At 42.5% G+C, this 27,870-nt stretch overlaps 1 protein-coding gene across 1 annotated transcript in view; it reads right to left on the reverse strand.

The window, feature by feature from the left end:
* The window catches only part of HYDIN (HYDIN axonemal central pair apparatus protein), a 364,550-nt gene that overhangs the window by 185,774 nt on the left and 150,906 nt on the right, over positions 1–27,870 (reverse strand). Inside the window, exons 19-22 of the mRNA XM_063112309.1 lie at positions 27,051–27,324; positions 25,104–25,247; positions 18,748–18,891; positions 13,272–13,585 (exon numbers count right to left, since the gene is read on the reverse strand). Coding sequence (XP_062968379.1) covers positions 13,272–13,585; positions 18,748–18,891; positions 25,104–25,247; positions 27,051–27,324 — 876 coding nt within the window. The remainder of the gene's footprint in view (positions 1–13,271; positions 13,586–18,747; positions 18,892–25,103; positions 25,248–27,050; positions 27,325–27,870) is intronic.

The raw sequence follows: 27,870 nt of genomic DNA on the forward strand, positions 1-27,870 counted from the left end.
AGCTTCTGCTATCATGACATTTTAATTTTTCAAATGTTTTCTCATATGTTTACTGATTTTTGAATTTTTTAAGTTAAATGCTGTGCTGGGCTAAATTGGTGCCCCCTGAAATGCCTATGTTGAAGTCTTAACCCTCTGTTACTCAAAATGTGACTGTGTTTGGAGATAGAGCCTTTACAGAGGTAATTAAGTTAAAACAAGGTCATTAGGGTGGGCTCTAATCCAATATGGCTGTTGTCCTTAGAAGAGGAAACTCGGTTGCAGACACTGAAGACAGTCTGAGGACACAGGAAGAAGACAGCCACCCGCAGCCCAGCCGAGGAGAGAGGCCTGGAGCATAGCCGTCCCTCGTCGCCCTCAGGAGGAACGAATCAACCTGCCAACACCTTGAGCTTAGCTTCTAGCTTCCAGCAACTATGAGAAAACAAATTTCTGTTGTTTAAGCCACCCAATCTGTGGTACTTTGTTATGGCAGTCTTAGAGAACTAATACAAACACTCATGTTCGTAGGAACTTTTTCTGAGAAATCCTGTGAACTCACCCATATCTTAAATAATAATAATAAAAAAAGGAAATTGGTTTTTTAGTCCCCCATGTTACTGGAAATAGAACTGTTCCCTCTGCCACCTCCCCCTGCCCTTTAACAATGCTTCCTTCTTCTTGGTTTATGCGCCTGTTGTTTCCTTCTGACTCTCTTACCGTGTCTCTTTCTCAGCCTCCTTCACTAAGCCCTCTAATTTTGCCTACCCTGTAAATAAAAGTTCCATTCTTGGTCCTCTTCTGAGAATCACAGAATGTTAACACGAGAAAGCACACTACCCTGATATCCCTAGCTGTCCCTCATCTGCAAAGTGACAAGGACAAAGACTGAGGGAGACAAAACCACATGGCTATCAAACTTCCTGCATCTCTTCATTGGACCGAGATGAACTCATATTTCTGTCCTCTTCTTTGCCATTTCCTTTTCCTTTCAGAAGCCCTTAAATGAACAGATGGGGCTAAGGGCCACAGGGCCATACTGTGCCATGAGCAGCTAGGTAGGATGTATGACAGAGATTTACAAATCTGTGTAAAAATTTATAAAAATGCATCCCTGAAGTCCTGTTTACTGGCAATGATTCCTATTGTCAATCTGGTGCCATAGAGCACCTTCCAACTCACCGTGCCTCCTGCTGAAGGAGCCCAAATTTCTATATTCTACATTCATTCTTCACTCTTTGAGGAGGGAGAGGGTAGCTATCATGGAGCTACATCACGATCTTTTCCAGTCACAGACCTTCTTTCTCTTTTCATCACCAAACCTGGAGTGTCCCCTCCTCACCTATGGGCACTGCCATCTACCTAGTTCCTTGAACCAAAAATCCAGGCACTGACCTTGAGGCACTTTTTCCTACCCCATGACCAGCCCTTCAGCAAGTTCTATTTATTCCTCCTTTAAAATAACTCCCACCTGGATACAGACACGACAGTTTTCATAAGTTACCAAGGTCCTTGACGGTCCAGAGCCTTGTGCATTTAGCCCACCTTCAGAATCTTACTTGTCAATTTCTCTTTCCCACTCTTTCTACTGAAGTGAGTGCAACAGCTATTCCAACTTGCTTGTCGTCAAGTTCTACAGAGAGCTTTTGCTCAGGCCAACTTGATTCTTAAGAGGCCAACCTGGTTTTCTCTAGACATTTAAAGATTCAAAACAAAAGGCTTAAATGTGAGATTCTGCAATGGGTCTCTTGTTAGCACCGTGGTTACCCATGAAATACAAGAAGGAAGAGACAGCTATGTGTGGAGCCCTTGCTTTCCAAGTGCAGGGAGGTAGCTGGGCCCCTCAGGCTGACTCTTCCTTCTCAGCACATGGCATGCTTTGCACATTCATGTTCTTTCAGAGTCTTCGATGGTGAAAATACAAGAATAAACTGTAGAAATACTAAGACCACCACCACTACCATCATTTTATCACCATTTTTGAGTACTTCCGTGATAGGAATTTAATTTTTACAGTTCTATGAAAAGCACAAACAGGCTGGTGTACCATGTTTCCAACAACACCAACATCCTGCATTAATAACTATGGTAGGCAGAATAATGGTAAAAAAAAAAAAAGTAACCTGATTAAAAAATGGGCAAAGGAGCTGTATAGGCATTTCTCAAAGGAAGACATACAAATGGCCAACAGACACATGAAAAAACATTGAACATCACTCAGCATCTGGGAAATGCAAATCAAAACCACACTGAGATATCATCTTACTCTAGTTAGACTAGCCATTATCAAAAAGACAGAGAATAACAAATGCTGGTGAGGATGTGGAGAAAGGGAAACCTACTGCTGGTGGGACTGTAAATTAGTTCCACCACTATGGAAAATAGCATGGAGGTTCCTCAAACAACTACAGATAGAACTGCCATACAATCCAGCAATCCCACTTCTGGTATATACCCAAAGGAATGGAAATCATCATGTTGAAGGAACACCTGAACTCCCATGCTTATTGCAGCTCTAATTACAATAGCCAAGAGTTGGAACCAACCTAAATGTCCATCACTGGATGGTTGGATAAGGAAGATGTGGTATATTTACACAGTGGAATACTACTCTGCCATAAGAAAGAATGAAATATTGCCACTTGCAGCAACATGCATGAACTTAGAGAAAATCATGTTAAGTGAAGTAAGCCAGGCATAGAAAGAGAAATACCATATGTCCTCACTTATATGTGGGAGCTAATAAAAATAAGCAAAGAAAGAAAGATACAACAATCACAATAATATGTTGAACTTTTAAGAGAAGAAAACAGAACTGAGGTTACCAGAGGGAAAGGGGGCAGGGAAAAAGCAGGAATTGGTAAAGGGCCATGAAAATTGATTTCATTGTATAATGAAGAAAATACTAATTGTTTTGATTTGAATATCACATATTACACACAGGTATTGATATTCAATGCTGTATCCCACAGATATGTACAATCAACTATGTTCCAATAATAAATAATTTTTTTGAAAAAGAGTTGAAATGGAGAAATTATTCCAGATTATCCAGGGCCCAATGTAATCAAAAGAGAAGAAGAAGGCATAAAAAGAGGATCAGAGTCAGGGACAGAGATGTGCTGACAGAAGCAGGGTCTGAGAGATGCTGTGTGGCCGGCTATGAAAACAGAGAATGGGGACGTGAGCCAAGGAGTGCTGGCAAGGAATGGATTCTCTCCTCAGGCCTTCAGAAAGGAAGGCAGCCCTGCCAATGCCCTGATCTTGGCCCGGTGAGATTCATGTTGGATTTCTGACCTTGAGAACTGTAAGATGATAAATGTGTGTTGCTTTAAGTCACTAAATTTGTGATAATTTGCTATGGTAGAAAACTAATACAATAACAACTGACATGTATTGAGAGCTTACTATGTGCCCAGTGCTTTGCCTGCAGGGCCCAAGACTGTCAGTGCCCAGAAGAGTGGTGGATGAAACAATGAAAAGCTCTTTCCTGGGAGTGGAAAGTCAGAGTTAGATAAGGAATACTGACATGTTTTTGAATTTAGTGTGTGCTATGAACTGAGTTCCCTCCTCCCCCCATTCATATGTGGAAGCCCTGATCCTCAATGTGATGGTACTTGGAGACAGGGCCTTAGGGAGATAATTAGGATTAGATGGGGTCACGAGGGTGGGGCCCTCATGATGGGATTAGTGCCCTTATAAAAAGTTACCATAGCTCTCGCTCCTTCTCTGCCATGTGAGCACACAGTGAGAAGGCAGCTGTCTGCAAGCCAGGAAGCCAGCCCTCACCAGAACCTGACCTGGCACCCTGATTTCGGACTTCCAGCCTCCACAACTGTAAGAAAATAAATGTCTGATGTTTAAGCCACCTAGTCTATGTATTTTGTATGGCAGCCCCAGCAGACTAATACAGTGTGCCTAGGTGTAGGAGTTTCTTTCAACATTGCTTTGTGACTTGACTTAATATAAAACTTAAACAGTAACTCGGGTTTAGCTAACTCAGTCCCAGCCTGGGAACTGATGGGGATGGGAGCAGGAGGCAGAAAGACTCCTGTACCCCCTCTTTAACCAAGCATCTCTGCTCTTAGGTGATTTACATAAGATTTTTACATATATTTAAAAACATTTGCTATATAGCAAACCTTATTAATTTATGTAATACATCATATGGAATATATACATTAAATTATAATTATATTCCTTATATAGTTCAAGTCAACTTAAATAAATGGAATTCTTTCTCAAGAAATAAGATAAGCCCTTAGATCTCAGGTCTTGTCTATTGCCCCTCCTCTCACTCAGGTATTGCTGCTCCCTTGGTGGCAGTGAGTTACAGGAATGATACCCAGAAAGAAAAACAATTCAGCTCCTATGACAGGGGGCTGAACTTGAACATCCAAACCTATTAAAAGAAAGTCAGTGTCAGAGATTCCATGCCCTTCTGAATGGCTGCAGGATGGCTTCTTCTAGAGCTCCCTTCCTCCCCCCTTCCAGGGATGACCAGTTAGATGCTGGTGATGAACCTGTGGGCAGGATTCCAAGGCAAGGTGACAGCCCCACAGTGACAGCCTGCCCTATTTACGGTTACGCCCATGGAAACCTTGCCCTCCTGTGATGGTGTCGTGGCTCCAACAGAGAGGGTTAATGAGCCAAGAGGAGCAGGAAGTGCACTCTGGAGCCAGCATGCTCTCGGGGTGGGGTGGGGGGAGTCCCACTTGGTGACACCTGAAGGGACACCTGAGGTTCCTGATGACTCTTATCTGGAGTGAGCCAGGCCAAGGCCAATCCTCCATCCCTGCCTGAAGCAGTCAGCCTGGGTGTGATTTTCACAAAAATGCCCTGTAGGGCACAGCCTTGAATGGCACCCCCTACCTCCTGCAGCTCTCAGAGACATTGAACTGGGGTCTCAGGATCAGGCTGGGAGCTGCCACCCTGAGGCTCCTTCCCTCCACCCTGCTCCCAGCCCTCCAGGGGCAGCAGGTGTCACCTTCACCCTATTGGGGCTGATCCTCTACCCCACCCTGGGGGACCCTGTGAGCATTCCCACCAGCTTTCTTCACTGTGTAGTATTTGCAGTGTTGAGAAGCAGACGGCAAAGTGCTGAACTGTGGAACAGACAGGAGCTCTGGGTGTATATGAGCCTCTTGTTTTTCCCATATAGCGTATAGACTCTTGATGGGCAAAGACTGCTTCCTAGTTATCCCCGCCCCTTCTTTCCCTCCTTCCTTCCTTCCGTCCTTCCTTCCTTCAGGCCTCAAAAATCGGGCATGTTGTCTTTCATATGAAAGAACAAAAACTGCAGAACCAGATGTGAAGGTGCTCCCATAGGCTGGTGCTCAGGGCTCTGTAGTGACAGGGTTGTGCTGGGAATGAAGTCTCATCCTGAGTTGCCTTTCCACAGTGTCGGAGGGGGTGTAGCAGCTCACCGTGTCTCTGGGGCACTGGTAAGGTGGTCTTGCACCTCAAATACCCTTCCAAGCAGGTGGTACCTAATTTCATAACCAGATGTCCCTTCTTTGGCTTAGGACTAGCAAGGGACATACAGTGGGCCTTATCAGTAATTATGGTGGGCACTTGTGTTCTCTGCTGCCAGCATCCATCCTTCCTTTCTCTTCCTTCCATTTCCCTCCAGGAACTAGCCTGTCTCTAACTTTCGGTCTCATTCAGGGATAGCACTGAGTTCCCCAGGCCATAGTTGAGAGACACAGGAGTCAACCAGAGCCAATCAATTACAATGAAACATTTGCCAGCTCTTACTTCAGGGAAAGAGCCTCTGCCTCCTCCCCGTAGACCTGGACTGGCGTATGAAGCGGAGAGCTGCTGAGTCATCTGCAGCCATGAGTGTAGAACCTGACTGAGAATGGAGCCAACATGGCAGAGGGCAGAGCCGAGAGGCGGTGGGGGGGGGGAGATATTAAGCACAGGTGACATTGCCCAAGCCCTGGATCAAGCTGTGCCTGAAGCCTACTCCTACTTTCCAGTTACATGAGCCAACAAATCCAGTTTTTATTGTTAGAGTCAGGTTTACTATTGCTCACAACCAAAAGAATCCTTATGATGTGATCATTAATAGCAGATCCATTTTTAAAAGCTGGCTTGGATTGGAAGAAGAGAGTGGAAAGAGCATGAGAACTGCATGCTGGTGGAGTAGGGGGGCTGGTAGGTTGAATAATAGACATCCTCAAGATGTCCACATTTAAATCCCTGGAACCTGAGAATGTTACCTTCTATGGCAAAAGGGACTTTGAAGAAGTGATTAAATTAAAAATCTAGAGAAGGGGAGATTACCCTGGATTTTCTGGGTGAGCCCAGTGATATATCACAAATGTTTTTAAAAGGGAGGAAGCGGGCGCTGCTACTCCAGAGAACGGGGAAGGGGATGTGCCGACCTCAGTAGGGAGACAGAGTGCAAGATGCCATGCTGTGGGCTTTGAAGATGGAGGAAGGGGCCATGAGCCGAGGAATGCAAGGAATGCGGCTCTGGAAGTTGGAAAGGCAAAAAAGAGGATTTTCCCCAGAGCCTCGGAGGGAGCAGACGGAGTGTAGCCCTGTCCATGCCTTCGGTTTTGGTCCAATGAAACTGATTTCAGACTTCTGGCTTCTAGAACTGGAAGAGAGAGGTCTGTGTCATTTGAAGCCACCCAGCTTGTGGTAATTCGTACAGCAGCAATGGGAAACTGATATGGGGGAAAGGGGCAGCCGCACTCTCACTGGACTTAGGGCTGTAAATCTGTCGGCCTGGCTCAGCCACAAGGAGGGAGAGTAAGGGAAGAAAGTGGGATGCAAGGGCATCAAAACTTGACTTGAGTTGTGCCCGAGACATGCTGTGGCCACTGGTTCTGTGTCCCCTGTGACCACTTGCTCTCTCTCTTCAGAGCTGTTCCCCTCTGGCCCAGGGCCCAGTGTTCGTCTTCGTCCCCAATCCAGACTGCTCTCTGGGAGGTGAAGGGGAAGACATGTGAGTGCTGAAGCTTCAAGCATTCTTAGGGGCCCAGGGCTGATGGCGAGGAAAGAGGGATATTTATGGAAGGGACCAAAGCTTAGGCCAGCGAGAGGCACCTGTGGCCCTCAGACCCTGTGGGGCCTCCCATGTCCTGAAATGGCCTCGAACTATTTCAGGAGAAAATATCTCAAAGTTGCCTCTGGGATGCTGCTTCTCAAACATGGCCCGGCATCAACATTGTACATTAGAGGTGCCCGTCTCTTCAATGTCTTCCATAGGAAATGACACACTTCTAAGAGCTCTCCAGGTACGAACTGATTCCATCTCACACCTCCCTACGTGGAAGGTGCCGCTATTATCCTACCTCATTTCGCACGATGAAGCCGAGTCTCACGGAGGCTCAGACACCTGCCAAGGTCACACGGGGGCAGCGGGCCTAGCGCCAGTCTGGCTCAGAGGCCAGGCTCCTAACCAGTGCACAGAACTGCCCAGAGGCAACTGCGGCTTAAGGACACCCAGTGCCCACCCCTGTGGATTCAATAAAGCTATGTTTATTTTGAAAGATAAATGAAGAGCCACATGTGCCCTAAACATTTTAATTTTCTTGTTGGGTCTTAGGGCAAAACCAGGACTGCCTCTCCTCAAGGGTCTGGCTTACCTGGCTGCAGGGAGGAGTGGTGGGGAGGACGCGGAGGCATGCCCGGCCCTGGCCCTCCTGAGCTACACGGGGCCACGGCCGTCTACATTTTCCTAAGGCCTGGCTTTGGCCTTGACAAATGCAGCCTGGTATAAGAAAAGGATTTTCTACTCTTTGTTAGAAGGAAAAGGAGTCTGGGTCCATCATCTTTATGTCTAAGGATGCTGTAGCTCCAACACTTTAGGATTCTAGGGGAATCTTCACTTGGCAGCACTTGGCACAGGAGAGAAAAGGACCCTTAGAGAACCTAGAAACAGCCATCAATGTGGGAGTGTTTAGCATGTCTCGGGGACATATGCACATTATAGACACATCTCATTTAACTCTGACAACAACTCTTTCACGTTTCTCCATTATCCCCCTTGCACAGGTGAGTAAACTAGGGTACAAGGTCACATGGCAAAAATCACAGAGCTTGGCTTCTCACCAGCCATGTCTGTCTCCACAGCCCAGGACCCCAGCTACCACTAACACGTCACATCTCAGAAAAATTCCACTTCTGAAGCACCAGAAGTCAAGGGATGATGAACACCCATATGGAAGCATCCAGAAGACGAGGCTGCCTCTAACTTCCTTGCAAGCCCTCATAGTACCGGACGACTGGCGCTCACCACAGAAAAATCAATGTGAGAACAACATGTTCCTCTGCTGAAGCCCTTGGCTCCCCTTAGGCCCTCACATTTGGTTTATTTATAATCTGGTTTGGAAATAAAAAGCCAAAGCTGTCCGTGGAGCCCGCTCGGCCCACATGCTCTCTGTTCTAGCATCGCCTCGGCTTTGGGCTCTGAGGCCAGGGGCTGCGTGGCTCCCCGAGGGCCAGATCTCTGCTGTGGTCTCTTCAAAGTAAAGGCCTGTTCAAGTGCTGTGTTTCCTGCTCTTGTTTTACACAGGGGCACACAGCATCGTGTTTGTATCGAGCTGATCCGTGGGAATGAAGAGACAGACTCAGTAGAGGGCCCATTTCTGCAGTGACCGCAGTGCTGGCGTGCACACCAGCTCATACCCTTCATCCCAGCTCGCTCTTATACACGTGTGTGCGAGGCATGGAGACTGTCACCCACCAGTGTCAACCTGGAATTCTTCATGGATGTAAACACGTATAGATCTGCTAAGGCTTTTCCTCCTACTGAGGGCTTATTGAGCATGTTGCCCATTTTACATTTCTTTGTTCTTACATGAGGGCCAACTTGGAAAAAAATGTATGCTCCAACAAGAGAGATGCTTTACATCACATTCATGCACATTCACACACGCACACACGTGCATATTGCAAGCACACATGCACGTGGCAGATGTATGTGTGCTGTGACAAGAATATTGAGAATGTCATACCTGTCTCATAAAAGAAAAGGAAAAGCCTCTTTTATGCTTCTGTTTCTTTCACTAACTATAAGGCTTATGGGGATACTAATTGGAAAAGAAAGGTTAGTGTTGGTATGTCTGATAAAAGTGACCTTTAGCCAATGAGTGGTGTGTATTTTTCTGACAGCCCGCACAGGGAGTCTGTCTGGAGGGCAGGTGGCATTTTTTTTTTTTTTTTTTTTGTCTGTTCTAGATGACATTTGTGTCTTGGGCCTTTCCATTTGGCAGGTGCCAGGAAGCTGACAGAAAAGAATCTTAAACCAGTTATGAAATAAATGATCTCCCTCTCCCCCCCAAAACCTAGGTGGAAGCAGTTGATTAACTAAAAAATACCCTCTGAGGATCTACTCTGTGCTAAGGACTGTGCTAGGCTCTGGGCTCCAGGGGTGACAGGCAGATGTGCTGGCTGGCCCCTGGGGGTTAAGAGACCACAGGGAAGACGGATATTGAGCCATAAGCACAGGTGTGATATGAGTGACCAAGGAGATAGGGCCACCAATGCTCACAACAGGGGCTGTGGCCCAGGAAAGTGTCTTGGAGAAGGCTTTCCTGCGGAAGGACATGGAGGCTGACACTTGAAAAGGGAGTAGGAGGTAGCTAGGTGGGAATGGGGAAGAGCTTCCAGGAGAGAGGGGGCAGCTGGACAGGAAAGGCACTGCATGGGACAGAGGCCAGCATGGTAGGTAAACAGAAGGAAGGTCATTGTGGTGAGGGGAGAGCAAAGTGGGAAGAAAGTGGAGAGGAATGCAGGGGCCAGCCCATGCCGAGCCCTACCAAATATAGTATTTTTTACTTGATTCTAGGAAGCATGGCAGTCATGAAAGGCTGACGCCAGGGCAGTGACATGCCCGTACTTGCCACTGAGTGCAAAATGGATGTGGTGCCTGCATGCAAGCAGAGAGACCAGTTAGGGCTGTTGCATTGTCCAGGCAACAGGTGGTGGTGGCTTGAACTAGGTAGTGTGACAGCTGTGGAGATGGGAATGAGGTTTTGAGAAGCTGGACTAGGTAGAACTCAGAGATAGATTTGATGGGGTGGCTGAGGTTAGGGCGAGGAAGGAATCTGGGTGCTTCCCAGGAGAACAGTGATGTCATCTACTGGGGCAGAGATACCAGGGCTCTAACACTGTTGCCTCTCCCATGACTTCTCTGACCCCAGTGACGTCCACGTTCTCCCCATGCTGACATGCCCTCTGCTGACACTGTGGCAGGTGTGTGCAATTTGCTGTCCAGCATCTATTCTCTCAATTGTCAATTTTTGTTTGGAGATCCACCCCATTCCCCCTGACCCCTTCAGTCTGTATAGTTCTGAGATCACCAGCTACAGCCCTTGGTGGGGGGCATGTGACCAGGCCAATGATGATTAGTGTATTGCCCTCCCCTGACAGTGACCGATTAGGGATGGGGACAGGAAATGTGATTAGGTTGGTCTGATCAGAGTGAATCTCCTAGAAGTTCTTGGACAAAGAGCTCGTGCTCTTTTCTAGTGGATCAGAGTTAGGAAGGGCATGGCCCCAGAAGTGCTGGCAGCCCATTTGGTGACTATGAGAGAAAAGCTAATCTGGGAATGAGGTCAGCACACTAAATTGAGCAGAGCAGAGAGACAGAGAACCTGACTCCCATGATGACGTTGCTTGAGTTTTTGCTTTAAGCCAGGCCAGAAGCCAGAATGAATCTGGACTTTTGAGTTGTGGAAACCAATGAATTTCCTTTCCTATTAATTCTTGCCTAAGGTCAGGTTTTCTGTGACTTGTAACACAATGAATCCATGAATCCTAACTAACATATACATACACTATTCCTGTTACTTAGAATGCTTCCTTGCCTCTCCATCTGGAACATTTAACTATGACGCCTCCGCGTAGTGTTTTATGACTCCTCTGGGCACAGTCACCACCCCATCCTTCCTCAGTGTCCACCGTGGCTTGCACGTCAGCCTCTCCCACTAGCCTTAGGTCAGGGATCATGTCTTGTTCACTTTCATATCCCTGACGCCTCCACAAGAGTCACTTATCAAATGTTTTCTGAATCTCTGATTGAATGAATGAACAAATGAATTATAAGCAGAGGCTCAATATCAAGAGATAGGAAGATACTAAAAAAAGGAAAAAAAAAAACTGTTAAATAAATGCTTAAGCCAATGAAAAGTGTATCATCTTCAGCAATGACCAAATACATTTTGAAAATGTCATTATTTTAATTATGGAAATGACCTCTCAAAAATAAAAAATACGTAAAGCATGTCCTTGCTCCCAGATGGAAAACTCATTTAGCTGTGTTACATCAGAATAAACTCACAAAATCTGGTATTCAAAGTATATTAGCTCAGGTTGGTTATTTTTTTCCATAATTATTTTAAATGTTCGCCATCTGAAAAATTTTGTTCCAAACCCAAACAGTCCATGGCACTTAATGAGCAGGCTCCAATGCTCAGGCCCAGGACTGAAGCTGCCAGCTGCAGTGCTACTGGGTCATCATTAGATGTCTAAGGAAGACATCCAGAGCAAGCTGTTGTTACCGTGGTAACGAGCACAGGAAAGAAAAGGGCGGCTGTCATGTGTGAGATGAGGATTATGTACAGGAAGTGCTGATGAGCAACTCAGGAAACAACACGAGGATTTCTCAGTTAAGAATGGTCATTCAACATTGACGTGCTAAAAACTGTGCTGTCAAAACATCCGATAAGAAAATAGACAGAAACCCATTAGTCCCGGTCACCAACCAAGAAGAAAATGTGGCACTTACCACCTCCCAATATTTTCTTTCTTTCTTTCTTTTACAATATTTTTAACTATGTGTATGTCTAGGCATCAAGGAGCTCAGTGTGGCACAATACTCAATGTATGGTCCTACTCAGTCCGTGCTTTGAGTTTAAAATGCTTATTTAGAAAACTCTCCAGGGAACAAAAACAAAAATAAACAAGTGGGACTATATCAAACTAAAAAGCCTCTGCACAGCAAAGGAAATAATCAGCAGAGTGAAAAGGCAGCCAATGCAATGGGATATCTGCAAACCATGGATCTGACAAGGTGTTAATCTCCAAAATATATAAGGAACTCCTACAACTCAATAGGAAAAAATCGAATAATCCAATTAAAAAATGGGCTAAGGACTTGAATAGACATTTCTCTAAAGAAGACATCCAAATGGCCAAAAGGCATATAAAAAATGCTCACTGTCACCAACCGTCAGGGAAATGCAAATCAAAACCACAACGAGATATTACCTTACACCTGTTGGGATGGCTATTACCAATAACACAAAAGACAACAAGTGTTGATGAGGATGTGGAGAAACTGAAATCCCTGCACACTATTGCTGGGAATGCAAAATGATGAAGCCACTATGGAAAACAATATGGAGGTTCCTTGAAAAATTTAAAAAAAGACAAAGGTAGAACTACCATATGATCCTGCAATCCCACTTCTGGGTTTTATCGAGGAGAATTGAAATGAGGATCTCAAAGAGATATTAGTACTCCCATGTTCCTTGCAGCAATATTCACAATACACAAGATGTAGAAACAACCTAAATGCCCATCAACAGATGAATGGATAAAGAAAATGTGGTATAGACATACAATGGGATTAAATATTAGACAGCATTAAAAAAGAAGGAAACTCTGCAATATGAAACAACATGGATAAACCTTGAGGACATCGTGCTAAGTGAAATAAGCCAGTCACACAAAGACAGATGTTGCATGATTCCACCTACATGAAGTATCTAAAATAGCCAAATTCATAGACTCCAAGGGTGGAATGATAGTTGCAGGGGCTGAGGGGGTGGGAGGGGAGAAAGGGCTTCAACAGGCATAAAGTTGCAGTTAGACAAGGTAGATGAGTTCTAGAGATCTGTTGCATACAACTTTGTACCTGTGGTCGTCAGTATTGTGTTGTACACTTAAAATTTATTGATGGTAATTCTCATCTTAAGTGTCCTTACCACAATAAAATAATAATAATAAAAAACTCTACAAAGACTTTATTTTTTAGTGATAAGTTTCCAATGATCTAACCACTAGATTCAAAATTAAAGCAGGCTTATTGATATCGCTTTGTTAATTTGTTGGTGATTGGGGCTTTCAAAGATGTTTTATCTACTTTTCCTGTTTGGAAATCTATGACAGACTGTGACGTTAAGCTTTTTGTTACTTCTGTCAGTAGTAATTAGTTGTCAGAACTGAAAATATTCACGGAAGACCAATAAGCAGAATACAGGAAACCTTGTCAAATTGAAAGGAAAAATAAATGAACAGCAGAGGTCTGTGGGATCTTTATGTGGTGGTACCTTATCTGATTTTCCTCATCCTTCACCAGGAAGAACCAGCGGAAGTTCACCACCAAGGGGCTGCAGTTGGTGATTGTAACGTAGCGAATGACCTCGGTATCATTCAGGATACAGCCAAAATTCACCTCCATCGTCTCAAAGCTGAGGTTGGGGTAATGCACTTCTCCGTGCAGGCTCAGACTGTCTACCTGAGGGTGTTCCACATACTTAATTGCTAGAATTTCTTCTGCCACCCAGTTGTTCAGATCGGTTCTGTAGGAAGGGTCAAACTTGATCAGCAGGTTTTTTTCTTCATCAATTTCCAGTTTAATAGGCTACAAACAAGACAATGGGGAATTATCAATTTTTGTACTATGCATTTCCAACCTGATACATGAAACAGGACAACCAAAGTTATTTATATATATTTATGAACACACACACAGATATCCACATACTTACATACATACTAATATAAAATACAAATACATACACACACACACATAAACAGCTAGTATGCATAAGTACAGATATATGAACACACACATTTTATTAGTTGAAAATGAAAGCAAGAAAAATCTGGAGAGGAATTATTTTTTTCATTGAAAAAAAATAATTGATTATACATATCTGTGGATACAGAATTGAATGTCAATACCTGTGTACAACATGTGATGATCAAATCAGGATAATTAGTATATTCATTATTACAAACATGATCGTTCTTTGTGACCCTTTACCAATTTGGAGAGAATTATCTGAAGGAAGAGATTTTGATAAGAGTTGTGGGGTTATAAAGATTGAGGAGTTGTGAAAGGGAATTTACAATGAATAACTATTATAAAATATTCTTAACTGAAAATAAATTAGACTGTGAAATGCTCTTCCTAGACAACTGGGAAAAATTCTTTGCTTAAGACATTTTTAAAACGGCTTTCTAGAGCACTAGGGGGCTCTGTAGAGAGTGACCCAGAAAAAGACAGATTGGGTAACTTAATTTCTTTTCTAATGTCTGCAATCCTAACTCTTAAGTGCAGTGTTCTCCACTTTCTGTTCTTTTCTACTGAACTTTAAATGACACTCTGGAGCTGTACAAAGTTTGTTCGGTAGATTTTATTTGTTCTTTTCTCTCTTTGATTCAAATCCCCATGTGTTCCTTGATGCCAATGTCTGCAGTAACACCTTCTCATAGAAAGGCTGGCTATAAATTGTCTTTTTTAAGGCAGTGCTCAATTCCCACATTTAATCAACATGAAAGCCACCTCATGGTTTTGCAGCCAGTACCCCGAGGCAGTTGGGAAGGACGCACACAGGAATAAATCTGTTTACAGTGCATGTCACCTCTCCTTCAGGCTTAAATGGTTTAGGTATTTAACTGTGCACTTCAGTGACATGATGAGATGGTTTCAGTTGATAAAGCCAATCACCTCATCTGATTCAACAACTGGAGAGAGAGTAGTGACTCTTCTGTTAGCCTAATCCCATCTGAAAGCCAGGCCAGCCACCTGTCCTTAGATCTTTCTGTTGGCACTCGTTGTTGGGCACAATTTAGAATCTATCCTCGCAGACTGTGGCATCTACAGCACTTGGTATCGCAATGCTCGGTGTTTAAATGCTTTGAAGATTAACTTAAAATTTTTTCCCCAGAGGAATGACTTTATTGTTTTGTAGAAATGATACACACAACCACAAAATTTTACATTATATATAAAAGCACTGAGAAGAAATTAGAAATTCATACAAAATTTCACCATATATTATTTCTCAGAGTTCACATTTGGTAAATGTTAGTCCAGACATGATGGATGGATAATAGAATTTTATAAAAATGGAATTAGACTATATAATTTTACAAAACATATGTTTGAAATTTTTCTCAGAAACAATGAAAACCTAAAGAAAATTTTCTTACACAAGGAATATTAATTCCTAAAACTAAAGACTCTGGAGCCAGATTGCTTGGGTTCAGATCTTGGTTCTGCCAGTTCCTAGTTTATGACCTTTGGCAAAGTACTAGGCCTCAGTTTTTCCACCTGTAAAATAGGGATAATAATAAAGAGGTAGGGATAATACCTACCTCTTTTTAAGAGGATGGAATGAGTTTATATGTGAGTTGCTTCAGGGCAGTGTCCTGCATATAGTGCATAGTACCTAAATGTTAGTTATTACTATTATCCCTTTACAATGAAGAAAAATGATGGTTAAACATTAAGCAGGTTTCAAGTTCAGACAATATCTTATTGACACCTGGCTGTAAAAGGGGATGAAAGCACACACTTATGCTTCCCCACTTCCCAATTTTTATGACTATAGTGAATTTTTAAAATCTGAGGTTTAAAACATTCTGTTCTTAAACCCTACCAGCCAAAGTTGTGTAGTCTCAGTTCTATAATTAAATGGACTGAGTCCTCCCTATCAGTCTTTTCTTCAGAGTGTTTTTCCTTCCTGAGCACCTTATTTGATTCTTCAGGATGGTGGTGTTCCATTGGCAAATTGGTTTTTCAGCAAGGGTGTGTGAGTGCTGCATTCAGTGACTCATAAAGGGCCTGTCTGTTTCCTTTATACTCAAAGGACACTTTGGCTGGATATAAAATTCTTAGGTCACACTTTCATTCAAGACTCCAGCCATTGCTCTGTTGTCATCTGGCATTAAGTGTTATTGTGGAGAAGACTGAGGTTAGTCTAAAATCTTCCCTTGATGGGTCTCTTCTTTTCTGTGTAGATGCATAGAATTCTTTGGTTATCAATAAGTCCTATACCTTCACTGAGACATGTGTCACTGCTGACTATTCTATATCACTTTGTCCCAGGACAAGTTGTGGCCTTATTTAAAAAAAAAAATCTTTAAAAAATATTTCATTTATGAGTATGTTTTGAATAGACAGAACAATGAAAAGCAAGTCATCCTCAGGCCCATCTCCCCACCTCTTACCCATGCCAACGAGTTTCCCTCCCCTGAGGTAACCATGGTTGTTAAGTGTCTCGTGTATCTCATAGAGATATTCTATGAATGTGAAATCACATTTGTTTATGTATTCTTTTATTTTTTACATACATGACTGTGCACACTGTTCTGCATTTTACTTTTCCCAATGGGAGATCACTCAATATCGGTGCACATGGAACTGCCTCATTCTTTCTAATCACTGCATTTTATTCCATCATATAATTCTGCCAGCATTTATTTAACTCATCTATTGATGGATATTGGCTCCCAGTCTATTGCTCTTATAATCAATGTTGCAATGAATATCCTTGTAAATATGTTACCTTGTATATCATGTGTGTGTCTGTAGGATAAATTCCTAGGAGTGGAATTACTAGGTCAAAGGGTGTTGGCATTTAAATCTTGATTGCTACTGCTGAATTGTCTTCCAGTGCACGCTGCCCAGCACTGTGGGGGGTACCTGTTTCCATATGCCCTCCCCTAACATGGAGCACTATCCAATTTTTGCCCTTTGCCAATCTGATAGGTTAAAAATGTATTTCAGAGTGCATTTCCTCTAATATGAGTAAAGTTGAGCAGATTTTCAGATGTTTTAAGAGCCATTCTATTTTTCTTTCTGTGAACTCTCTGTTCGTTCCCTTTGCCTATTTTTCTTGTTGATTTGTAGAGCTTTTATTTTTTAAATTATATATGTGTTTTTATTAAAGTTGCACATGCAAGTAATATAAAAGGTGAAACCATGACAAGAGTTATTATAAGAAACAGTAGTTCCTGACCCACCCTGCCATCCCGACAAGTCAGAGACAAATCACCATTTTACAATTCCTGCAGTAGGGTTGGTCTACCAAACAGTGTCCTTGGGCAGAGAGGGGGTGATCAACCTGTGGATACATCCCAGATGCAAGAAAGAGGAAGGAGGAAAGCATATTCTGGGGTCCCAACACTGACAACATCAGAGGCATTAGATTTCCCCACACATTTAGACAATTTCTCTGGAGGAGAGCACTATTTCTGCCTAGGGATAAAAGCCAGCGGTCCATGCTTTCTGGGTGAGTCTGGTGCACACAGAATCCCTCTATATTCAGTGTTCTTCTCATACTTGTTACCTCTGAGCCCACTGAAGGGCAGAACAACTCCATCTTTCATAACTTCATCGTAGTAAAACATTTTCTAGGATGCAGATTTTTGTGCCTTTTTCTCCAACCCACTCCAATGCTCATTCCATCTTCAAGAAGTTAGCTTAATCTCTCATTATTTGGTTATGCCCATCCTCCTCCCTTTTTATTTTATTGCCGTGGGCTCCTTGTCTTTTGCAAATTTATACTTTTATCCTATTAAGATCTCAGGAGGGACGAGAGTGGGCCTAGACTACCACCAAATCTGAGAGAGCTGCTCGAGTCTGAATCTTCGTTTTCTCACCCATTTGTTTCCTGGGCTCTGTGCATTCACTTTTCATCTCCTCTATGAACATGTGTATCTCACTCTTGAGCTCCTTTTAAAGACAGGTCATGTGAGCTGTAATTTCTTTGAGATTGTGGAGAACTACACGTTTGTACTTTTGGTCTTCTTCCTTAAGTAAGTCCCTTGCAGTATATTCCACTTGCCTCTGGCTTATGATTATTTCCTCCTTTCCTTTCTCTGTTCGAAGATCTTAGCTGGTTTTTTTGCTCAAATGAGCCACACTCATGCGAAGAATTAGTGGAGGGGGCAGTGCGGTGCACAGCTCTAGCTGGGTACCCTCTGGAGCACCTTCTCACCACGTGCTCTGTCCTCCCCCTCCCCCAAAGACCCATCTCCCTGAGTGTGGCTCACAGAGAATCTCCTTATGTCACAGGCTCCGTCTTCTGAGATCTCGAGACTGCTGCCTGCCCACTTTTATTCCTTCACAAGGCTTCTCCATCGGCTGTCTCGCTAGAGTGGGAGGCTGAATGAAATGGTGTATGGGGGCTGGTTTCTCCTTCAGTCCTCCTCTCCTATGGCTCTCTGGTATCACTTGCCCGTGGCCCGGCCATTCTCACTGGTGTCCTCATGCCCAGCACAGGACCATGAGGGCGATCTTGTAGGGTGGTTTAGAGAACGCTGCATCCTGTCCCAGACTGGTGGCGGGAGTAAGCTCACAGCCACCTGCCTCAGCCTGGTTTAGATTTCTCAGTATTGGGAGATGGGCTGGCTGGTTTGGGGATTGGGGGTGGCTATTTCTTCATTGCCTTGAGCATGGAATTTTGGTTGGATTTGAGGGAGGAGAATGAGAAGATCTTTACTATCGTTAGAAGGAAGTCACTGCCTTCTATAGACTGGTTTCATATTAATGGGCAGGAGCGAGAGAGTTAACGTAATGAGCTGGAAGTTCCCACACCATTCATACAGGGTTCCTACGGATGGACACTGGAATTTACTTATACTCATTTTAAGTTTTCTGCCTTTCCTGTTTGTTTCCTGGATCCCTTATATTTCCCTGGACTGAAGTTAGGTAGTCTACTGCTGTCATTCTCTTCCATTACCACACACACGACTCCTAGGAGCTTGTCAGGATGCCCCCTGTCAAGGTACCTCAGGAGCTGCAGGCAGCAGGGACTTATCAGTCTCACATATAAAGAAGGGTCTGGCTGTGGAGAGCAGCAAGTTCACGGGCAGGGTGGAAATGTTCCTGATGACCAAGGGCTGGTAATTAGGCTCCAGAACGGTGTTAGGTTTCTGTGAAAAAGGAAAAAGAGGAAACAAATCAAGTTATGGCATATACAGTAAGCCTTTAGAAACAATAAGTCTCGTATTCATTATTAACAATAAATTTAGCTCTCTCTCTCTCTCTCTCTGTTTCTCCATATGTATAATATATATATATGTATGTATATATATTATATATATGTATGTATGTATCTTTTCTCTTTTTCCCTTGTAGAGGTTTAGATAAATCATGTGGAATGATGTATGGTGAACTACTGAAAAGTGAACCTACATAACCCAGAAAACACATATTAGATTTCTTACTCTCTTGTTGCCTAGTTAAAAAAAACCCGTACAAGCCATGACTCTGTATAGAACTATTGCTATAAAAGATTCCACAGTGCCATAAAGCAAAGTCTAATTAATTAGTGATATCATGTGGAAGAATCTGGTTATCATTATAAAGAATAAAACATTTTGCCCTTATATAATATTTTTTTCCATGCTTAAAATACCCAATTTACATATATAACTTATCTTGTTATATTGACAAATGCCCATAAATATTTCCTGTAAATTTTTCTTGGTAACACCAGGATAGTTGATTTAGAAGCATCTTTTCACTCTGTTAGACATATCAGATTTAATTTTTCAGCTGGAAAAAGCATCAGAAATGGATCTTGAGCCAGAAGTTGCTGTCAGACTGGATTTTTCTCATTTTGATGTTGGAGCCCACATTATTTCTTGTGTGCCCTGGAAAGGGGGTCCTTTAATATCAGCAGGAGGAGAACAGAAGCCTCAATCTCTGGCCTCAAAAGAGAACCTCCCTCCAATCATTCCCTGGCTCTTCCAATTCTTCTAGCCTATTTTCCCCAGGCCTCCTTGTTTTGATTTGCCTTTTCTCCTTGTACCATTTTGAGTTAAATCCTCTCATATCATATTTTTATCTGAATCTGGCTTCCAGTTCTTTGTCTAGCTCAGTCTTCCTTCCACTGTGGTTCCTAGGTCCCCAGCCCTGGATGAGTTTGGGTGACTGGCGTTCACTGCCTCAAGCCTCTTGCCTCGGTTGTACTCCACCACCAGCCCCCTGTGCACACCCAAGGTTATTCAGGGGGATGTCTGCATTTATCATGAGATGCCAGCCTTTGTTTATCTCCTCCTGTCATGGTAACTCACCTTGCATTTGTGGGCTGCATACTACAGTTTAGGGAGGCATGAGGCAGCACTTTGAGGCCTACTAAGTACCAGGCTACATGGAGAACTGTCTACCCAGTGACCTTCCCTGAAGGCTGCTGTGTCACTGCAGATGGCTTTGAAGTGAGGAAGCCACACTTGGTTGGTTTTGGCAAGAGGCCATTCAGAGGTTAGTGATGAGAAGGAGTCGAAGCACAGAAAAGTGTTCTATTTTAAAATGACCCCTTCTCTCTGGGTTGTTTCTTTCCCCAAATATCAGCAGACAGAATTTGCTGCTGGAACTTCATGAAGCAAACTGGCTGTGAGTTTTGATTGACCTTTTCAATCTCACAGAGATGTGGTTTCATCTCTATGGCTTATGAATGGTATGATAGTTATAAAGTGGATCAAATCTGCAGAAATAGTTACAGAAAAATGCTTTCCATAGAAAGGATTGGTATCATTATATTCTAATGAACCAAGTTAGATGTACTGCCTTCAGCTGCAAACAAGGAGATAGAATAGATAATTGGGTGCTATACAATTAAATATGAATACCGAGACCTAACAGGGCACTTGCACACACTGGGTAAGGAAGCTGCATTTCTTCAATGTCCCTGATATGGATTAAATGTGAGTAGGAAATGAAAAATAAAAAATACAGTGGTAGGACAGATTTCAAATTTCTAATATTTGGGGAAAAGGAGAGAAGGACAAAAACAAACAAGCAGGGAGCTGTGACTCGATTCACTTAATTCAAGAAGAAGTTAGTGCCACATTCAAAATATTTGCATATTTTAATCTAGTGAAAAACTCAAACAATAGACATTTAAGCCAAAATAATACTTTCCTACCCCTTTATATGCCAAAAAATGCATAGGATCTAATGAAAAGAAAAGGAGTACTACCCACACATTTTTATGAGTATTTATGGACTTAGAAGAATCGAATAAGAAACTAAGCTACAAATTTAACATATATTATAATGTCTTGCACAGAATAGCTATTCAATAAATATTCACTGAATTTTCTCTGAGAAGCTGTATTCAAACTCAGGTAGTGTTATGCCTCCAGCATTATTTTTTTTTGCTCAGAATTGCTTTGGCTATGCGTGGTCTTTTGTTATTCCATATAAGTGTCTGGATAGTTTTTTCCATTTCTGAGAAAAGTGTCATTGGAATTTTGATAGGAATTGCATTGAATTTGTATATCACTTTGGGTAGTATGGACATTTTCACCATGTTGATTCTTTCAATCCAAGAGCATGGGATATCTTTCCATCTTCTTGTATCCTCTCTAATTTCTCTCAGCAGTGGTTTGTAGTTCTCATTATAGAGATTTTTCACATCCTTGGTTAACTCTATTCCTAAGTATGTTATTTTTTTGGTGGCTATAAAACCAAAACAGCATGGTACTGGCATAAAAACAGACACACTGATCAATGGAACAGAATAGAGAATCCAGAAATCAACCCACACACCTACAGCCATCTGATCTTTGACAAAGGCACCAAACCTATACACTGGGGAAGGGACTGCCTCTTCAGCAAATGGTGCTGGGATAACTGGATATCAATATGCTGGAGAATGAAACTAGACCCATACCTTTCACCATATACTAAAGCCAACTCAAAATGGATTAAAGAATTAAATATACACCCTGAAATAGTAAAACTTCTTAAAGAAAACATAGGAGAAACACTTCAGGAAGTAGGACTGGACACAGACTTCATGACTATGACCCCAAAAGCATGGGCAACCAAAGGAAAAATAAACAAATGGGATTATATCAAACTAAAAAGCTTCTGCACAGCAAAAGAAACAATTAACAGAGTTAAAAGACAACCAACAGAGTGGGAGAAAATATTTGCAAAGTATACATCTGACAAAGGATTAATATCCAGAATATACAATGAACTGAAACAACTTTACAACAAAAAAACAAGTAACCCAATTAAAAAAATGGGCAAAAGAGCTAAGTAGGCATTTCTCTAAGGAAGATATACGAATGGCCAACACACACATGAAAAAATGTTCAAAAATCACTCAGCATTCGGGAAATGCAAATCAAAACCACACTGAGATACCATCTCACCCCAGTTATGGTGGCTAATATCCAAAAGACTGTGAATGATAAATGCTGGCGAGGTTGTGGAGAAAAAGGAACTCTCATACACTGTTGGTGGTACTGCAAAATGGTGCAGCCTCTATGGAAAATTGTATGGAGGTTCCTCAAACAACTGCAGATAGATCTACCATATGACCCAGCTATTCCACTGCTGGGAATATACCCAGAGGAATGGAAATCATCAAGTCAAAGGTATACCTGTTCCCCAATGTTCATCGCAGCACTCTTTACAATAGCTAAGAGTTGGAACCAGCTCAAATGTCCATCATCAGATGAGTGGATACGGAAAATGTGGTATATCTACACAATGGAATACTACTCAGCTATAAAAACAAATGAAATACTGCCATTTGCAACAACATGGATGGACCTAGAGAGAATTATATTAAGTGAAACAAATCAGGCACAGAAAGAGAAATATCACATGTTCTCACTTATTTATGAGAGGTAGAAATAAATAAATAAATAAATACACAAATAAACTGGGGCAGGGGGAGGGAAGAAGACACAACAATTACAATTCCTTGAAATTGATAGGACAAACAGAAAGGACATTGTTGGGAGGGAGGGGGTAGGGAGGAGGGAGGGAGGTTTCAGTAATTGGCCACAATAATCAACCACATTGTATATTGACAAAATAAAATTAAATTTTAAAAAAAAGCTGTATTCAGAGAAAATATACCATCAAATTTAGTGCAGCTGTTGCCAGTAAATATTTTTCCTGATTACTTAACAAGAAAGAATTTAAAACAGCACTGAAAGCTTAGTAACTGTAGCAGACTCTTGTAGAATTTTATTTTTACATGTCTCATGGAGCTTGTTAGATATGTGTTTAGCTTGTTAGTTAAGCTTCCTGTAACCGAAACCCTTATCCTACTTTCTCATTGTCCACCACCCCCACTAGTCTGTTAAGCCAGGGTCCTTGCCACGTCTTTTCTGCCCCATGCATTGTAGGTGCCTAATATACTGTAGGTGCCTAGTACAATGTAGGTGCTCGAACATTATTTGTTGATTTGAATTATACTTGTACATCTTGCCTCTCCTACTAGACTGACTTTAAGCTCCCTTAATCATCTCCTAGCAGAGCACCTCACCCACGGAGGTGCTCAACAGATGTGTTTTTTAATGAACAAAATGTGATGGAATCCATGACCAGAACAAATTGCTTTGAACATTCTCCTGAAAACCTCCAGGAAATGAAAGGAACCTCAGTTGGTTCCCCCATGACTGGTTAGGCACTGCCACACCGAGACTTTTGTATGACAGAATAGATCACGCTATGGGACAATGGCTTACTTAAGGCTTGGTCTTCCCAGGAGGCTGTGATGAGATTCATCGGGGAGAGACTATTCTCACCCTAGCACCTGACACAGTGATAGGCACATGACAGGCCTTAACAAATATCCCACTCGGCAGCCAGCATGACTGTTTTAACGAATAAATCTGACCATGTCGCTCCCCTCCCTAAAGCCCTCCCTTGGCCATCTGAAGCCTAGAACACAGCTCCCAGGCATGCCACACCCATCTGGCCCCTGCCACTTCTCCAGACAGACCTCTTGCTATTCTCTGTCCCAGGTGGTCTTTCAGTTCTTCATCTCGCCAAACCTCTCCCTAACTCAGGCCCTTCCTATGAGCTCTTCCCTCTGCCTACATTTCTTTCCCTTCCCTTGTTACCAGACGAACTCCTATTTTTATTTCAAGGGTCAACTTGAGGTGCTTTCTCCAGGAAGCTGTCTGTGACCACATGTACAAATGAGGCCATGTCTCCTGATATATGCTCTCACAGCACCTTATGTCTCTTCTTCCAGCACTGTTTATAATCGTTAATTTAAACAATTAAATTTTAATAATTCTTTTACAGTCTGTAAGCTCAACTGCTCTCTTAGCTTTGATACTGTCTGTATGGTTCACTGGATTTTCAGAACCAGCACAGTACCTGACTCAGAACAGACATTCTATACATATCTGTTTTGAATGGTAAATAATTCTAGGATGGAAACCTGCCTAGGAGTAGGTCAAGGTCCTAGGGTGATACCCCTAACTTGTCACTATTCCCATCTCCTTCCCTAAGCATCAGTCATTCCTATCTCTCCTCTGTCCCTGGTCTGTCCCACTTATTTCCTACCCTTAATGGCCATATAAAGTCATGGACATACAAAGGCATGGACATATATAGCCATATGAATTAGAGACAGTGAATCAAGTATTTTAAGTTGCTTATCCTCCAGCGGTGTTAGATGATCTCTACAGCTTAACTTGTATCTCAGTTTCCTCATGTGCATCATGGGAATGATAACAGAACATACTGTATAGGGTTGTTGTGCAGGAACTGGAAAAATGTATATAATAAACATGGCTCAATGCCCAGCACATATTAATTGATAAGTGGTAGCTCTTCTTGTGGATTATTATAATTATTCTTTTTTTTTTTTTTGTCCTTTTCGTGACCAGTAAGGGGATCGCAACCCTTGGCTTGGTGTTGCCCGCACCGTGCTCAGCCAGTGAGTGCACCGGCCATTCCTATATAGGATCCGAACCCGCAGCGAAAGCGCTGCTGCGCTCCCAAGCGCTGCACTCTCCCGAGTGCGCCATGGGGCCGGCCCATTATAATTATTGATAATTCTATTCCAACCCTTTCTTTACTGTTATGTTTATAAGATGATCAACTAAAATGCATTTTCAGTATACTGGGATAACTGCACTTTGGTCTTATACATCAGGAATGATGGAAGTATAATTTCCATAGCAATTTACATTTCAAAGGATCATAGATGTAGATTAAGAACTTTTAGTTGAATGTGTACTGGCCTCTGAAGCTTTAAAGACACTGGCTGGGTAATGGGTGTTACAGGATTCCTATTAATTTAGCTTCCGAAGTGAAAGTATGAAATGCTGAACCCCAGTCGGAGCTCTCAGGTCCCCCCAAGGACAGTCCCACTGACCTTCTCCAGTCGGTATACGAGCTCCTTAGTGGAGAGCTGGATAAGAGGTGCTGTGAACTCACAGACAATGTTCACAGCCATCACCAAGCTCTTCCCCTTCTGGGCCCCGATGATGGCGTGGCACACCAGCTTTTCACTGACTACCTGCAGACGAGACACACCGGCATTTCTAGAACAACCATAACCCAGAAAACTTAATAACCCACTGAAAGCAAGCTGATTCCCAACTCCCTGTCTGGGGACATGGGGGAAGAGCACACAGTGTATTTCAGGGGTTGCTCTCTGTCACACAATTACATTCAGTTGATTAAATATGGCTTCGATGGATTCTATGTTCATTTCTGACTGCCCCCTCAGGACACAATCAATTTACATTCAGATATACATGAACATATATGGTCTGTTACGCATCAGATGCTGTGTTGGGGGCTGGGCGTATGAAACAGTGATGACAAGGCAGTTAAAATCCTTCATGGGGCTTATAGTTCAATGGTAGTTATATAATTTCTTATCAAACTAGTTGAAAACTGTGGTTGGAAAAATTTTGCTTTTCATACTAAATATTTAAAAATCATGTATTAGATTTTATTAGAAACTAATATTTCTTTGGAGCCAAGAAGCCCAGATTTTTATAATGTAGACAGGACCAAAAGTGAATTTATATCATGAATAGCTTGTATTGAAGAATGCTCAGGTTTGGGATGTGAATGAATTTGAATCCCTTCTCAACTATGTAGCACATTTTGGAAGAACATTCAGAGAAACTTTAAAGCTTAAACTGAATTAAGCTCCCCAGCAGCTCAGATTTAATGCCTTTAGAAATACGACCCAGTCTTGATAACCACATTGCAAATGTGCTCCTCCCACAGGTTATCAGTGTCTTGAGATAAAGGGCCGTGTTCTGTTATCATTGCGTCTTGAGTGTCTAGCACAGTGCTTGCCACATGGTACGTACTCAATAAAAGTTGGCTCATCCCCTGAATAACAGAGAAAAGGAGCACATTACATACTTCATAATGAGAGAGAACTTTTTTTTTGCACTGAAAATGTGTTTTACCTGAAAATACTCTGTAAGGAAATAATGCAAATGAAATAACGTGGAATCTGTGATCCTAGAGAAGCTAAGCAATGAATCAGCTTTCCCATTGTATCAACTGGGAGACACATTTCTTACTGCTTCCTATTTCATGAGGAGTAAATTCAGTATCACCTCCTAATTTGGTGACACAAGGAGGAGCTTAAGCAAGCATCATTTCTCATTCACAAAGACTGCATTTATGGGGTGGGAGAGACTTTTAGGTGACTTCAAAAGTCTTTTAGATTTTTCATGGTTTCCAAACTCCATGAGGGAATAGGAATAAACAGACACAAGGTTCGGATCTGCTTAAATGTTTTAAGTAGAATGTATGGTGATAATGTAGATAAGAGCAGAAAATCAGAGTTGCTGAAGATAAATGTGGCTCTTTCACTGATACATAAAAAAAATTACATTTTTAAATGTGATTCTGTCATAGTCAGGCTGGGAAGGAAAATACCAGGGATGTCCCAATGCCTGGATGCAAGAGGCAGACCAAAGTGCCTATAAAAACACTCTTTTTGAATATTAAATTAATACTGCTAAGTGTTAATAGGAGAATTTGCTTGGGCTGAAAACTGGATGCTCCTTTACGAGAGACTTGCTGGCTGGTTCCTGTCGACGCTGGGAATGAAAACCTGCTTTAAATGGTCCTTTAAGGTTGTGTTCATGGTAGCTATAGAAACAAATAGAAAACTGAGCAGAGCTGAACCTTGAAAGCAATGGATGCTGCCATGGTAACTTGGTGCTGTATGCAATCCTAGAGAAACAACATCCTTTCTCAAATAACTGTCAAAGGACTTGCCTAAGAAACAGATACAGCAAAGATTTATTTAGAAGAAAAATAGCTTCTAAATATGCTGTCTTCTTACTCTTGGAATAGCAGAATAGCCTTCGAGTATCACATCAATTGTCTGGCCTGGGTACAGCTCCATCCTGACGGGGTGGAGCTGAAACACGGGGCTCTGTGGGTTCCTGGGATCCTGGGAGCTCTTGGACTGGCGTCGGCCATCAGTATGTCCCTTCTTAACCTGTCCCTTCTTGTTCAGCTTGCCCTGGGGACAGAAACTGTCATTCATCCAGAACAGCTTTTGGACCCGACGTCCCTTGTTGGTCAACTTGAAGCGGTAATAATAGGTATCCAGGCTGGAAAAGAAGAGGCAGGTGTTGAAAGGACTCAACTTAGGGATGCTTTGTTCAGCTCTACATCCTTGGGACTTACTCCTGTGGAGGTATTTAAAAAGTGAGCAACGAAATATAGACATACTTTTTTAAAAACTGTAGGAAGACTAAGTCAAGATGCTACGAGGAACTACCATCACAGTGATGGGACTAGTATCTACACAAGGTAGTACCTACTCAAGGGGCCAGTAGACTTGGAGTCATGGTGCTGGGTTTGGCCCCAGAGTTGCCAGCACCAGATAAGGGGCTGTGAGAAGGTGGCCCACTCACATACCCAGTCATCCCCAGCAGGTCACATTTGCTGCAGGACACACAGACACAGTTCACATGAAAAGCACTCTAATTGATGAGAAATGGTTCTGAGAAGTGAAAGAAAATCAGAATACCTACTGGAGAGGAATCATATTTCAAATTGTGTTGAGTTAATTTCTATTGACTGAGTGAAACGTCTTGATGGTGGGCACAATTTGAAGAGAACTTTGAAGAGAAACAGCACATAACCTCTAAGCC

The sequence above is a fragment of the Cynocephalus volans genome, chromosome 10, assembly GCF_027409185.1.
Source record: "Cynocephalus volans isolate mCynVol1 chromosome 10, mCynVol1.pri, whole genome shotgun sequence".
Lineage (NCBI taxonomy): Eukaryota > Metazoa > Chordata > Mammalia > Dermoptera > Cynocephalidae > Cynocephalus > Cynocephalus volans.